The sequence below is a fragment of the Pteropus alecto genome, unplaced genomic scaffold (genome assembly GCF_000325575.1).
Source record: "Pteropus alecto unplaced genomic scaffold, ASM32557v1 scaffold39, whole genome shotgun sequence".
Taxonomy (NCBI): Eukaryota; Metazoa; Chordata; class Mammalia; order Chiroptera; family Pteropodidae; genus Pteropus; species Pteropus alecto.
In genome coordinates this window covers 4,312,348-4,329,006 of record NW_006443568.1, presented here as the reverse complement: position 1 = coordinate 4,329,006, position 16,659 = coordinate 4,312,348, and the positions used below count along the sequence as shown (strand labels likewise).

General features: G+C 43.8%; 1 protein-coding gene across 1 annotated transcript in view; it reads right to left on the bottom strand.

Annotated features, from left to right (window-relative positions):
- Positions 1–16,659, bottom strand: part of CSMD2 (CUB and Sushi multiple domains 2) — a 571,413-nt gene that overhangs the window by 173,806 nt on the left and 380,948 nt on the right. Inside the window, exons 19-23 of the mRNA XM_025041387.1 lie at positions 15,521–15,715; positions 4,236–4,374; positions 3,040–3,227; positions 2,054–2,242; positions 1,718–1,834 (exon numbers count right to left, since the gene is read on the bottom strand). Of these exons, the coding sequence (XP_024897155.1) occupies positions 1,718–1,834; positions 2,054–2,242; positions 3,040–3,227; positions 4,236–4,374; positions 15,521–15,715 (828 nt within the window). The remainder of the gene's footprint in view (positions 1–1,717; positions 1,835–2,053; positions 2,243–3,039; positions 3,228–4,235; positions 4,375–15,520; positions 15,716–16,659) is intronic.

The window sequence follows — 16,659 nt, the reverse complement described above, 5'->3', positions numbered from 1 at the left end:
CTCTGTATTGTCTTCTACACGGTTATGATTTTCTTTGCTTACTTGAAAAGGAAAATGGTATTTCACTACTGGTAGAATTGCATTTCTTTCATTATCAATGGGGTCGATGTCTTTTCCTTTGTATTTACTCTATTGTGAAGCTTTAGTTCCATAGCTTTGCTCATTTTACAGACCTGTAGATCAGGAATAATTTTCTTAAAGATTTTTAAGAGCCTTTCTTGTGTCAGGTTGGTAATCTGTGGCTGATTACATATGTTGCAAATACTTTTGTCCACTTACTATTTGAATTTTTTATGGATTTGTTCTACATAAATCCATTCAAAGTTCTATTTAATCAAATCGAACGGTCTTTGCCTTTATGGATTCTACTTTTGGTGTGATTCTTAAAGGATATTGCCACCTAAGTAAGGTTAGATTTCCAAGTTCTAGTACTGGAATTTATGTGGTTAAATGTATGAGGTATGATTTATTTTTTCATTTCCAAATGTTTAAGCCCACTGTTTTAAAACCACTTATTAACTAATTCATTCTTTCTTCAATGGTTTGGAAATGACATTTTAATCATATATTAGAGACAGTCTCTCTCTCTCTCTCTCTCTCTCTCTCTCTCTCTCTTCTCTCTCTCTCTCTCTCTCTCTCCCTTACACACACACACAACACACACACGCGCACACACATACACACACACACACAGAAGAATCTATTTCTGGACCACATTACAATATTATTTTAGCTTATAACAACATTTTAATAACTGGCAGAGTTACTCTTCCTTTAAAATTTTTTTCTTGGCTTTCTTACATGTTAATTCTTCTAGATCAGAGGTTCTTATTTAAGGGCATGCATCGGAATTTCTAGTGGAGTGTTCTAAAAACACAGATGGCTGGTTTCCACCTCCAACATAGAAAATCAAAACCTCTAGGGTGCGAGCTAAGCATTAATGTATTTGCCAAAGTGCAAAAGGGTTAAGAACCACGACTCTGGATGAACTTCAGAATAAGCTTCTGAGAGTAAAGGCCAGATCTGCCTGGTTACTGTTTATTCCCAGACCCGGTGTCTGCCACACAGGTGGCATTTAATCACTATTAATTAATGTTTATTTGTAACCAGCACCCTTACTTTGAACTTGGACTCCCAAAGATCATTTATGTTAGGGAAAGTGAGCAAACAGTCCAGCCTAGTGAGTTATGTGTGAAGAGGATGCTATGCCCAATATCAGAAGGGTGGACCTAAGGAAGAGGGAGCCGATGCAACCTAGGTTTCTCTAGGACGCAGAACAAGGAAGGAAGTGTTGGGGACACCTAAGAGGCTATTAGGAGGGGTCAGATATATCAAAATAGTAGGTACCATTGCTCGAGTGGGTTGGCCACTTCCCCACCACTAGGGGCATATAGACAAAAGGTGTGTCATTATCTTGTGCAGAGTGATTTAGAGAAGATTCTTGCATTAAGGATTTGAGAGCTGGTAGTCTCTATGATCTCTTCCGGCATGGAGATTTTGATTCTTAAGAATATTTATTTTTAAATATTCTGTTTGTGAGTTCTGTGATCAAAGAGATGAAAAGGTTCTGGGACCTTTCTTGTTGGTGAGAAAAATTCAGACTAAGCCCAGAGGTCTCCATGTAGAGAGATCCCTATTGAAGTTATTTTGACCTGGGGAACGTGGGGTCTTAACCATGTCACATTCCAATACCTGCTATGGTCCTAAAAAAACTCACCCTTGCCATGCGATGTTTCGATAATCCAGGTGCAGTTCAAGTTGTTGGGGTAGAAGTCAGGAAACCCTGGTGACAAGATGGTCCCACTGGAGCCTTGAATGAAGCCACCGCAGAGTGCTACAGATAGAGTGAAGAGGGCAGTGAAAGCCATTCCAGTGAAAGACTGGAATGGCTCAAGGAGCTCCCCCCACAATCCTCCTGAGAGCCTGTCCCCCGTCTCCTCTCAAACCCACAACCCTCATGGATGATGAGAGAGTCAGTGCCCCTTCTAGCTCCTGGTTTTTCATGGCGGGAAAGGAATCTGATACTTTAGTTCCCCCTTATAGTGTCCCTCACCTTCACAGCTGGGCAGGGCCCGGCTCCACTGGAAGTTGGGCTCACACTCCAGGGGCTCCCCGTCACTTAATGTGTAGCCCGAGTCGCAGCTGAAGGTCACCAGAGCTCCCACATAGAAGTCATTCCCGTGACGTTGCCCATTTACGGGGATTCCTGGGTCCAGACAGTGGTCTGACTGCAGAGTTATAGCTGGAAAAGAGAGCCCACAGCTGGAACAGACAGCTCGACCATCACCATAGAGGGACCCCAGCTGACTCACAAAGGGAGGGAGGAGAGGATCCTGCTTTACAGAAGGCTGAAGTTGCCATTTACCCACTCATTGAATGGGGCTGTCAAGATCTGCTGAGAGGGTATTTGAAGACCTATCAGAGAAAACAAGTTTGCGCTATCATTTCTTTGTTCATTCATTCATCCATTCAATAAACGTAAGTTGAATGTCCACTGTGGCTTAGACACTGTGCTAAGGCTTATAGACACAAACATAGGTAAGAAAATGACCTTGTCCTAATGGTGCTCTCAACCATAACTTTCTACAGCGGTCTGCAAAGAATTGAATTGACATCAATCTCTTTTGATTAAATCGAGGCACTAGCAATGAATGCAGAAAGTGATGAAGAGGCTGAGCAAGTGAGAGATGCCATCTCATTTTAAGTTCATGATCTGTCAAATACTCTGTCCCCGGAGTGCCCAGCACAGCAGCACCCGATCATCTGCACACAGACGGGGCCTTGTGGTATGTACACGAGGAGCCAGTGTGCAGGCCATCAGCTTTCATTGCTTCTAAAGTTTCAGTTCTAAAGGTTCTTTTAGAAAGAGACTTTCATTACTTCTAGAGGTTGAGCTCTGAGAGATGCTGAGAGCAAGGGAGGGTCTCCTAAGAAGCACAGCCTAATTGAGAATGCCACGGGGATAGCAGGGCCGAGCTGGGGCAGACCAGTGGACCACAGGCCAGGGTCCCGTCACCCATCAGCCACCCTGAGACTCACTCTCATAGCGGAGCTGGAAGCCGATGTCCGAGTGACTCTTGTCAGTGGAGAAGAGGAGATAGAGGTAGTTGCTGGTGCTGATGAGGAACTGGGGGACTTGGGTCCCATGGTAAACCCCAATCAAGGGTGCCGAGTATGTCCGTCCATCGCGCACTTCCAGAGTGTCGTAGTTGACCTCGGTTTTAAATCTGCCAACAATGGAGACGAAGACTTCTTGAGAAACCCAAAGTTTATTAATTGGCAAATGACAAAAGGCCCTGTCTGACCCAGGGCATCAGAACATTCAGATTTTGGCAGGCTGGGACATTTTAATATAATTTGCATACATTCACTAGGGATGTGAAAGGACCGTCATCTCTACTGTATTTAACCCTTCCTCTCCCTCCCATGGTGGACGCAGTTCTCTCAATCCTCTCTGTGGCCTGGGCCATGACCCATCTTAAGACCGAGAGGCACAGTGACTAGCCTCACGGGGTCAGAATGTTCTAGACTGGGATCAGCTAACTACAGCCCAGAACCAAATCTGATTGATAGCATGTTTTTGTATGGCCTGAAAGCTAAAAAATAGTTCTTACATTTATAAAGGGGTATTTTTTTTAAAGCAAAAAATACATAATAGAGATTCACAGTGGTCCACAAAACCTAAAATATTTATTTACGGCCCTTCACAGAAAAGTGTGTGGACTGCTAACCTAGGCCATGATGCTTCGTCTAGAAGTTTGTGTTCATATTTGGGTGGTTTCTTTCCTCACCCAAGGGGCATAATTAGGGTGGGAGCTGGAAGTGGGGCATAGGAGCAGGATTCAGGTCAGAGGTCAGAAAGATTGCCTTTCCATATTAGAAATTTCATGGTTATGCTCTGCAGACGCCAATGCCTCCTTTGACATCTCAGTGTCTACCTGCCCACTCTCCTTCCTGGGAGGTGAGAGAGAGAAGCGCTCTGACGTCCCTGAGGCTTTTCCTTATCCTCTCCAGTCATGGTCTGCTATACAGCACAAACCCCACTACTGAAGTGGAACCAAGGCCAAGGCCAGTGCCATCTGCCCCGCCCAGGGCAGTCCGCTCCAGTGTTCCATGACTTCGCTGACGTTTCAGCGTCAGTGCTGGTTCCCCACCCACCTCAGGTCCCCTCCCATACCCCTCAGTAGAGATCACCTCTTACCCCCACCCCTCCCCAAAGATCTGATTACAAGCACCTGTCGAAGGTGATTTTGATGGGGTAGCCTGGCTGGGCTTCAATCACCCAGGCACAGCTCAGGGCATCTTTGTAGAAGCCAGGCCAGCCTGGAGACAGGATGGTGCCACTAGGTGAAGTCAGATGACCACCGCAGGGAGCTAGGGGGACAGAAGGGAGAGAAGCAGCTCTCTTGAGGAGGTTAATGAACAAACAAACCAAAAAAACCTCTCTATAAAATGTGTCCACCAACAAGTATTGGTTTTGTTTTTTTATAGAAGATTACATAAACTATATAAACCATGAGTTTTGTCTACTGGGACCCTTACGAATATGTTCAATTGCATCATTTGGAGTTTTATTAAGGGTCAGAGGGGAGAAATAAGAAGAATCCTTTACACAAAGTCCTTTGCCATTATAGAAGGGCTGAAATACAGCTAATATTTGCGTCAAATTGGTTTTCTCTTTGTTCTTCACTCAGTTACCAGGCCTGTGTCAGAGGCAGAGACCTGGCTCACTTCCCCGCACCTAGCACCCTGCGCTTTGGTGCTGGAGAGTGGGCACAGCCCCAATGCTCAGCTTGCAGCACCAGCACAACCTGCTCCACTGCAAGCTCCGTGAGGCCAGGGATCCTATTATTTGTCTTAACAGGGGAAGATCCCCAGCATTTAGCTTAGAGTTTGGCACACAGTTGTCCCTCGGTGCCCAAAATCGGTGATTATTGTTTGGATGAATCAATGAATGGATAGAAGGGTGAATGAATGCAGTCCATGTTGGTGATTCCACCAGACACTGGGTGGTCTAGGCATACCTCTGACCTCGCCAAGCCTGTTATCTCAGTCCCTTGGCCTCTCTGCCCGATCTTCCCATCCCTCAGCTTCCCATTCTCACCCACGTGTTTCTCATCACTCTCGCCTCTTCCTGCAACAAGACCCTTGGCCCCTGCAGTGGTGACAATAGTCTTCCAGTCCTCCTGCAGGGTACCGTGGTCGATTCAGTGTCCATTCCTTTACAAGTTATGCTAGGCCGTGTGACTGCCTTGACTGATAAAATGAGAGCAGAAGTGATGCGTGTCATGCCCATGTGGAAACTTTAAAAGCCAGTGCATGATCTGCAAAATTTCCTGCCTTAGTGATTGTTGAAGAAGAATGAGGATGGAAGTCTCGTCTGCCTGGGTCTTTAAGTGACTCCGAAGAGCACAGTCACTGATGACTGTGTTAGACATGTAGCCTGAATAGTCTGCGTGAGACATAAACTCCTGTTTTTAAGCCACTACGATTTGGGGGCTGCTTGTTAATACAGTGTAACCCAGGCCACCCGGACTAATACAGTTCTCTCTTCCAGACCATCGGTGAGAATGTCGATGACAACCACCTCCAGTGCTGCTGACACTATGTTGCCTGCCACCACGGCCAGGGGCTGAGAGCCCATCCATGCAAGGCATTTAGTTTCACATGGATAATCATTTTTACTCCTCACAAAACAAAACCTCTGCACTGTTATTCTCTCCATTGTATAGTTTAAAAAACTGAGGCTTATAGAGGTTAAGTAATCAGCCCTAAGTTAGCAAGTGGTAGCGCCTGGATTCATAGCTAGGAAGATGGCATAAACCTGGAGATCTTAAGCTAACCAGCCTCCCCATTTAGAGGAACCCCTGCTTCCTTTGGACTCCCGTATTATGGGGGTACCAGATGCCAAAAATGCCCTGAACAGAACCAGGAAGGACATATACGGTTACAGCACTTCTATCTCTGCAAATGTTTGTAAATTCTTCCTGGCAATCAGTTTTATGAAATACAGCCAAACGCAACATATCTTTTCTCTTTCAATTCTATAAACTTCTTGAAAATAACTATAATAATTGTTAGGCATTCTTCATAGAAAGCTACATTAGGAATTCAAATTAACAAATATGGTAAAAATAATGATGATGATGATGATCGCAGACAACTCACACTGATGACATGACACTGACAGCTTTATTATCCCCATTTTACAGAGGAGAAAACTAAGGCTAAATAGGCCAAGAGATCAGATCAAGAGCTAATAGAGTTAGAGTTAAATTTAACCTCAAGACCTCTGCCTCTAAATCCCCTGTAGCACATAATAGTTCTACAACCATGGCTGACAGTAATGAGCTCAGGGGTATTGAGAGCTTACTACGTATCAGGGCTTATGGATTATCCTTGTGACAATTGCAGTACTAAAAGGCAGATACTGTTATTATCCTCATTTTATAGGCAGGGATTATTATCTATTTTCAGTAAGCTGAGGCTTGGAGAAACTAAGTAATTACATAGAACCCTTATCAAACACTGAGAGTAAATTGTATATGGGTATTACCACATCCTGGATAAGCCTATCCATCCATCTCACTGAAACTACTAAAGCGTTCCTCTTTTTCTCCAATGGACATGTGAGACCTTGGAGATGGAGAGGGGTGTGCCTATTGCTAGGTTCCTGGTCCCCATGTGGGCACTGAGTCTCAGCAGAGGTAGGTTCTCACTCATGGCTGCAATTCAACACAGACCCAGCCTCTTCAGTTGCTGGACTATGATCTCCTCACTCATTTTCCAAGAAGCCACAGATCACGCAGTCACTTGTTTGCCTTGGCTACTCTCTATTCAGTGCATATATATCAACAAAACCTTATCTAAAATCTCCAGAGATGGACACCCAAATCCTGCCTTCGTGGGTCGCCATTTTGTTTTCTTTCTCTGCTGTACTGTTTTATGACCTTGGCTCGTTCATCTCTTCTCTTGCTCATGTGATAGTCAAACAACCTCTCTATTCATTCGGTCCTTCACTCTCTTTCTCGTTCATCTTCATATTCCAAGGTGGAGCCTGCCAGGTAGGGAGAGGAGGGCAGGACTTCTAAATGCAATGTCTCTTTAACATTTGAAAAGATGCTCGACTTCACTCTTACTAAGGAAATACATATTAAAACTACAACGAGAAATGACTTCTCATCCATCAGATAGGAAAAACCCAAAGGTTGATGACATGTGAGTAAAACCAGGTGTTCCAGTACCTTGCTGGCGGCAATGCACAATGACACAACCCATATGAAGGGAAATTTGGCCCAGCAAAATTCACATGCATTTTACTCTCTGACCCAGCAATTCTACTTCTAGATTTCTATCCCCAAAATATACTGGCAAAGATAGGGAAATACATATTTATGTCCAAGGCTATACAAGGCAACACTATTTGTAACAGCGAAAGAACAGAAACGGCCAAATGTTCAGCAATGGGGAGCTGACTGAATGAACCGAGGGAATCAACAGAATAGACTGTGTACGCAGCTAAAAAACAAAAATGAGGAATAGTCCACATAATGTCAGGGAGGAGTCCTCGGAATATGTTATTAAGTGAATAAAAGCAAGGCACAGAGGTAAAAGTAAGGCTACAGTCTGATTCCATTGATCTACGCACATGTGTGAGAGGCACTCCATATATATTTAATCACATTCATAATCAGTGAAAGAATAAACCAAAAACTCGAGATGACCTATGGGAAGAGGGAGAAAAGAAGGTAGAGGATAGGCATAGAAACTGGACTCTCTCAGAACATACCTTCTTTTAGAGGTATACCTTTGGGAATATGTAAATATTTTCGACACTCAAAAAAAAGATTTAAATTGATAAGCCACTTCTCAAAACTCAAAAGCAGAGGAAATAAATGAATACAATACTGTATCAGTTGGTGGCATAATCGCACTTGAAGAAACTAGTTAAAGAGATTTTAAAACACTGTAATTTGATAGCACATCCCTCGTAGGAGATGGGGACAAGAAGAATGGAAAGAAATACAATTTAAACTCTTTTCAGTAATCATATTGCTGCTGGTATTAGGGAAAAAGAAAAAGGAAAAAGTGCTCTTACATTTGAAATAAAATGAACCCATGATGCATTTTATCTTCAAAAAACTATCCCTTAGTGCTGTTCATTGAAAAGACTTAGAAACAAGGACCGACTCAACAGTAATAAGTACCTCTAATGCCCAGATACTAAATATCATTTTTCACTTAAAAAAAGCCAGGCTCCTTGGAGAAATAGTTGATTCTTGGTCAAGGACAGAAAATGTACAAGATGAAGTTGGGCCAATTTCAAAATGATTCCACTGGCTAATGGAACAATTTGAGCATTGATTAGAGTAATATCTGCAATGGATTTAAATACATAAAATATGTTTAAATCCACTGGACTGTAATGATCTTTAAAAATGCTCAACTTCGGATGATGTTAAGGAATCAACTCATTAATAAGAAAAACTGGCAAATAAAGGAAAATAAGTATTTCTCCTGCTTTTCTGCTATGAACTATTCCTCAGGGTAACCAAATAGTTGATGTGGATGAGTTTTCTTTACGTGTTCCATCTTATAAAAGAAGAAATGATAGCAATCTGTAGGTTATGATCATCGATTTCTCCTAACGTCCTCAAAGGAGACAACCAGACATTAAGTGCCTCTGATGGAGGCACACGGCCTTGCCTATATGATATTTTGGCCAAAATATGGAACCCAAAACTCATTAGCTTTCTAGATCTTACTGCCAATTAAAGGAAATATAAGAGAGAAGATCAAACAACCTCCTAGGGATGTGATCGCCAAAATCTGGGGATTCCTCAGGATAAACGACCTGGCCTCTTTAACAAATATAATTGTAAGGGGTCAGGATAGACATTGAAAAAGACTTGAGACATAATAAGAGCCAACGGTAATGTGCGAACCTAACTAGGATTCTGATTTTTTAAAAAATACTATGAAAGAAAGCATTAGAGAATCTTGGAAATTTGATTAAAATAATTAAGAAATTATTTTTATTTTTTAAGATAACAGTATTGTGGTTATGTTTATAAAGAGTTCTTTTTATCTGTTAGGGATGCACGCTAAAATGCTGTGGATGAAATATTTTGCCTGAAATGTGCTTCACAATAATCTCAGAGCAGAGTGGTAGTGAGTGGGGGTATAAAATGAAACAAAATAGGCCATGAACTTATATTCGTTGAAGTTGGGTGATGGGTACATGGGGGTTCATTATACTATTCTCTCTGTTTTCAATTTTCCATGAAAAATGTTAGAGTAAATAAAAGAAGTAAAAGCAGTGACTCAAACAGATATTTGTACAGCCATGTTCATAACAGCATTATTCACAATAACTAAAAGGTGGAAGCAGCCCAAGTACCCATCGATGGATGAATGGATAAAGGAAATGTGGTATATACCTACAATGGAATATTTTTCAGCTTTAAAAAGGAAAGAATTTCTGACATATGCTTCAACACAGATGAACCTTGAGAACATTATGCTAAGGGAAACAAGCCAGTTGGAAAAGGATAAATGTCGTATGATTCCTCTTGTACGAGGAACTTAGAGTAGTTAAATTCATAGAAAGGGGAATCCTGGCTGCCGGGGGTTGGGAGAAGAAATGGGGAGTTAGTGTTTAACAGGTACAGAGTTTAGTTTTGCAAGATTAAAAGAGTTCTAAAGATGAATGGTGGTGACGGTTGCACCATATGAATGTACTAAATACCGCTTAACTGTACACTGAAAATTGGTTATGATGGTAAATTCTGTTATGTATATCACACACACACACACACACACACTCCACATGGAAAAGAAAGAAAGAGAGGGGAGGGTCCTGCCATGAATAGAGAAAAGAGCTCAGCAATAAGACAAAAGAGACCCTGAGCCTAATCCAGTGCCTGGCATAAAGTGGGCGCTCAATAAATATTCTGTCAAGGGAATAAAATACTGGCTGAAAGGTACAGATTCTGGGCAACATGACTGAGTTGTGTCCCCCAAATTCACAGGTTGAAGTACTAATACGAATGTGACTATCTTTGGAGATGGAGCCAGTAAGGAGGTAATTAAGGTTGAATGAGGCCATAAGGGTGGGGCCCTAATCCAGTAGGTCTGGTGTCCTTATGAGTGGAGGAAGAGACACTAGAAGTGAACATGCACACAGAAGAAAGGCCGTGTGAAGACACAGCAAGAAGGCAGCCATCTGCTAGCCAAGGAGAGAGGCTTCAAGAGAAACCAACCCTGCTAGCACCTTGATCTTGGACTTCCAGCCTCCAGAACTGTGAGAAAACAAATTTCTGTTGTTTAAACCACCTAGTCTGTGGTATTTTGTTATGGCGGCACAAGATGATTAATACATTGGGCTCCTGATGAGGGACTAGTGTCCCTGAGAGAGATGACCCTTCTCTCCTGACCTCTGAGGCTGAAGTTGTACAAGGCAAGAGGCAACTGGGAAATGGTGACACAATAGAATGACACAAAGAAGTAGTAATTTATATGCCTTTTCTTTTCCTGTACGTTCACCCTCGCGACCACCTAGAAGGCGAGTACTGGGATTCGCTTTATTCCATAGCTGAGAAAACAGGTGTAAAGAGGCAACTGGTCCAGAAACACAGCTAGAAAGTGACAGAGTCAAGATCTGAACCTGGGTGGTCTGGCTCCAGAGTCTGCCTTTCTAACCACTGCGGGTGGATGTGGGAATGCCCACCCTGCCTGCTTCCCTCAAAGGGGCTTTAGTTGACTGAGCATCTAGTGGGAATGACTAGAGGTAGTAAAAGCCTTTGCCTCTGGGCTTCTACTCCTTCCAGCCGGGCTTCCCCACCACCCACCTGTGCCCCTCACCACTTATCTGCCACCATTTTTTGGTAGAGTGAAGGAAGAACAAACTTTGGATTCATATAGACCTCATTTAGTGATTAAAAGTGATGGTTCTGGAACCAGAATATCTGGAGTTGAATTCTGACTCCCATTCACTTAGCTGTGTGATCTTGGGCAAATTACTTAACCACTCTGTGCTTTGGTTTCCTCATATGTGAAATGAGGGTAATAATAGTACCTACCTCATAGCATTGTCAGGAGGATTCAATAGGACAGTGTATGTAAAGCACTTGGTCTAGTATTTAGTACATGATAACTTCTCTATTATTACCAGGTGGAATCTCAGGCAAGTCAATTCCCCTCATCAGCTTGCAGAATTCTTATGTATAGAGCATAATAATACATTTCTCACAAGAGTGACAAGAAGATTAAATAAGATGTTAGAAACTTAATAATTGCCCTTACTTTTTCCTTGGATAGCCATCACTTAGAGTTCTCCTGTCGGACTGAGGAGAACTGACCTTCTTTCTTTCCTATAGGACTTTAAAATTTTCTGATTATAAAAGTAACACATTTTGTATATACATATAGAAAAAAAAATGTGGGTGTGTTCATACCAAGCTGTTAACTCACTTTCCTCTGGAAAGTGGTATTGGGAAATGAGTATTTTCACTTTGAACTTCACTGCACTTGTATATTATTTAAATATTTTACAACCACTAAGTATGACTTTAAAGATAAAAAAAAAATCATACTCTGTAGATACACTGTAGAAAATTTATCTCCTTTTTATCCCTGTGTATTTCTTGTAATCAACATATTTTTTTAAAAAATCCAGTTTCAGTCTTTGTCTTTTAATTGAGAGTTTAATTACCTTTATTGTCATAAGTGATATGTTTGTCTTATTGCTGTCATTTTGTTTTATGCTGACAATTTCTGATGCTTCCATGTGGCGTCTTGTCTTTGTCTTTTGCGATTGACAATATGTTTCCTTTTGTTTTAATTTTCTACCGGGATATGGAAAGTAGAAAACCTGCTTTTCATCCTATTTGTGGATGCTTTTAAGTCTTTCATAAACCTGTTTGAAATGATATTCTCTCTAGTGATATAATTCAAGAACAATACAGTAACAGTGTAGCCAAGAACCTGAGTCTGAATTCTAGCTATGCTGCTTACAAGCTGGGAGGCCCCTGGGCAAGCGACTTAACCTCTCTGTGCCCCAGTGGGGACAATACTATTTCCTAGGCTGAAATGAGTAAGTAAAACACTTATCATAGTGGGGTATCATTAGTTGGTTCTTTCTTAAAAGAGACAAGAAAAGATGAATGTGGTGGGGAGATAACCAGGCAGTCCTTTTTAGATGCCTTCTCTACCTGAAGTCTTTCTTAGGACATTTCTGATTTTAAACATATGGATCCCTTATATCCTCTGTTCTCGAGATCAGAAGTCAGCAAGTTATAGCCCAGGGGCCAAATTCGGCCCATTCACTTATGTGTTGTCACAGGCTGTTTTCACATAAAGATGGCTAGAGACCTTACGGCCCACGAGGCTGAAAATGCTGCCCAGCTGGCCCTTTAAGAAAAATTTGCCAACCTCGGCTTTTGATTAGCCAGATGATCATCCTTTTTTCTAAATTTAGGAGAAGAAGCCATTTTCTTCCTTGTCCCATTACAGTCTCTCAAAAGCTAAGTGGCTCTTAGCATATATTAAAAGATTTTTTAAAAGACCATTAGCTTCTACATTTAATTGTCCACAAGGTGGGGATACTTAATCAAAAACAAAACTAGAAAACTGAAAAAGACAAAGATGCTAATTACAAAGCAGGGTTCTCCCAAGGCTGGGACACAGGGGGAAAAGGGGCCTTGTGGGGGCCAGATTCTGAGGGGTTTCTTTACCTGACTCACTCTACAGTTTTAGGTCTGGGACTTGGCCACCCCAGGCGGCATCTCACTCTAGCCCTCTGCTGTGCTGCTCCTCGGGTCCCCAAAACCAGGTTAGCAGCATACGCTCATCACTCTTAGAAAACTGAGCAGGCTCTCCCCCATGCCAAGTCAGGATCTCTCCAGAAGGCTGCCCACCAATTTTCGATTGCCTACTGTCCCCTCCAGGGACAGAATGAACGAGATGGTTTTAATTTCAAAATTAGGACTTTGCCTGTGACATAGTGAGCTGCATTAAGGCCCACTAACAAAAGTCAGCTTCCCTTCCGCATTCACGCATGGTCTTGAGTGATACATGGCCCTGGCAGAACCATGGGCTAGGAGCACCTGAGCCAGGAGGGCAGCAGTGGGGAGGATTCTGTAATTAGCAAGCCCTGATGCCTCTTCAGGGAGGTCAGTTCCATGGGGACTGAGTCCCCACTGGCACTGGGGCCTGGGCTTCCATCCCAGAGGTGGGGAGAATCTCAGTGGGGAGATAGGACCAGGCCTATGGAACTGGTAAAGAAAGATGTAATAGTGCTGAGACCAAGTGCCCAATAGAGTGGTCTGGTGGTGGCCCACGGAGAACAAAAGGCATTAGGAAAAGGAAAGATCAGATGAGTGAGGGACAGCAGGGAAATGTTGTGTTCGAGACAGACCAACACGGGGAGAACCACAGAAGTCGGGGGTGACCACTGAGCCCGAGGGAGAGCCGGGGACAGACTGAGGAAAGGTGAACGACCACTGAAGGACAACCCCCAGACCCTGGGCCCCACATGGCTGCTCTGCAGTCATCTGCTCCATCTGCAAACGGCCTCATCAGACACGCATGAATATCCCCCTGCAGCCAACAAGGAAGTTACCCAATCTACCAGCTCCACAGCTGGGAGGAGGTGAGCTCTGAGTGCCGCGTTGTTTCTCTGACTCTAAAGCTCATGTAATTTCCCAAAGTGCTCACTCCGCTGGAAGAAAATGGCAGATGAGGTTGTGAAGACCTCATGGTGGGACTTCGGAGGGCTGAAAGAAATCTGTTCACGTCATGATTGGAGCAGGCACCTGGAAGGATGGAACTGCACCACTTGATGCATCTTCCTAAGTGAAGTGGTACTCATTTGATTGGGCCAATGAAGAAATGGTTAAAATTAGGTTAAAATGATGCTCACAGCCAACATGCATCGAGTGCTGCCTCTGCCAGGCATGCTGCTCCAAGAGCGGTGCTTGCTCGAGACAGCCCTGGGAGGAGATTCCCGTTATTGACCACACTTTACAGATGGGTCAGCTGAGGCACAGAGTAGTCAAGTCGCTTGCTCGGGATGACTCAGCTGGTAAGCTTCAGGATGGAGACAAAAGGCAGTCTGGTGAGAGTCAGGGCTCTGGAGACCATTAGGGAGGCCCTAACATAGTTAAAAGGCCGGCTGGCCGGCCATCCATCCATCCATCCATCCATCCAGTGATTCATCAACCAGTACTGACTGAGCACTGAAGTGCCAAACAGTATGCTAGTTGTGGGAATATGAGGCCAAGGATGAGTGTTTAACCTCATGGAGCTTACGAAACAGTGAGAAAACAGCTAAAATTTTTGAGTATTTACTTTATGCCAGGAACTTCCTTTACATATGTATCTTATTATTATCACCCTCCATTCTTTTTCAGCTGAAGAAACGGAAGCTCAGAGGAAAAAGGTGACCTGCCAGTATTCCAGCCCAGGCCCCTCAGACTTGAAAGCCCATAGACCCTCTGCCGCATGCACCGTGCGCTCCAGCGGTCTCTCCTCTCCTACCCCCGCGTGTCAGCTCTGGGGCAGTGCTTGATCTAAGCCACACCCCCTCTTTGTTCTCCTGTTCTTCTCACCTGCTGGCCCAGGTGCTCAGATTTGGGTTTGGAGGTGGGATACGTAGAGAGGTCTCTTAGATCTCCACCTTCTGTTCCTCAAGTGAGAGGAAAGCAATAAACTTTCTGGCTCCTAAAGGGACAGAACCACAGCCCCTGCCTCCTTGGACACTGTCACTGTCTCCAAAGGCCTGTGGGATACACTCTCTTCATCCATTATTCACGAATATTTATGGAGGGCCTGTTCTGTGCCAGGCACTCTGGTTGGTACATAGATTTGACATGATCCTGCCCTCAAGAAGCTTAATTTGTGTTTTAAATGCCTGGAGTTTGGTGGAAGAGATGATTGGTCTTTGAAATTGAGTCAAAATCTGTTCTATGTGGCAAAGCAGGATTGAGGAGGAACCAATATACCCCTTGTACTTCCTTCTCGGTGGTCTGCCCTTAGCCTCCTGGAGATGACTGTAAAGATAACAAGGCAGCATTTAACAGAGGCACAAAGGCCATGACTAGAAGATGCCCAGGGCATTGGGGAAAATCAGCATGTAGAGAAGGAAAAAGGGGCAGGCAGCTTGAAGATTCAAAAACTCACAGCGCTGCCAAAACTTTGGGCTGATGGAGCTCCCCTGGGCAGGAGCTGGCAGCAGGGCTCCCAATGGCTGTGATATCGAGAGAGTTCCCAGGTGAAAAGAGAGGTGTTTTTGATGCCTGACGGTTTAGAACCAGTGTTTCTCCAGTTTAGTCTCTGGTTATAATTTAAATTTCTATGCAAAGTAATCCCATAAAGCCCCTGCCATTCCAGCGTGAGGGTGAGAGGGTGGCCTTGAAGAGGAAGGACGATATGGAAACGGAGTACTGTAGTGCAGGCCACTTGGTCCCCCTCCTCAGCCTCTCCTGGTGACAGCCACGGCCCCAGCCCAGCAGGCACATACCTTCACACCGCAGCACCGCGCTGTTCCAGACCACGCTGCCCTCCTTCAGGATGCAGGTGATGGTCTCTGAGCCCTGAGTCCCAAGGAAGCCTTCGTCACAGAGGAAGGAGATGGAACTTCCCAGCTGGAGGCTGTCACCAAACCGTTTGCCATTTACGGGAACGCCGGGGTCTGGGCACTCGTTGTGTCGGAAAGCTGTGTGGACAGGGGTTAATGACGTGATTAGGCAGAAAGAGTTTTAAATAAACTCTCCCCAAAGAAAATCAGCTTCATTATGATGGTGAACTCTAGACTTCCACCACTTCCCTAAGAACCCACCAGGTACCAGAACTGGGGACTGCTGTGCCATGTGTGGCATAAAGCAGATGGTCGTTAAACTAGGATCTCCTGCTTTTCTGAGCACCTAATCCAATTTCATTCCAATGAACATTTATAAGTCAGGCAGTGGGCTAAGCATTTCTCATGTCAGCTCATTTACATCATATGATTCCATGAAGTACACATTATTACCCCAGTTTGCAAATAAGAAAATCGAGGTTTAAGGAGCAAGATCTATCTCTTCAATGTCAAATCCATTCCACATTTTCCTAACCTCAGAAAGTGATGGGATCGTTTATGTGGCAGGTGAGCTGGACTCTAAATCCTGTGACACTAATAGACACTGAGGATCATAAAGTAGGTGCCCTGGAATCAACCCATGGAATCTGAACCCATTTCCTTCATTCCCTTGCCTCTGGTCAGGCTGCCTCTCACCCTCCCAGGTGATTGATAATGCAGTGGTGGTGGTGGAGGAGGAAAGAGTCAATTCTTTTGGGTTTAATCGAGCTTTGCCTCTTGTTAGTTACATGGTTCTGGGAAACTTATGTAATCTTGCTGAACCTCTGTTTCCTGACCTATAAAATGAGATCATACTTTTACTTGCAGGGTCATTCTGGGATAGAAATAAAATGAAAACTGATATAAAGAGGAAAACGGAGAATGTGTGGTACAGCTTCTAATAGGTGGTAAGTACTCCTTAAATATGAGCTCCCTTCCTTCTTCCCCTTCCCACTCCATCTCCACCAAGCACATTCCCAGCCTTCCCCCATCAGTTCTGGACCTCAAGTCTCTGGAGCCACACCCTGTTTGCATTCTTCATC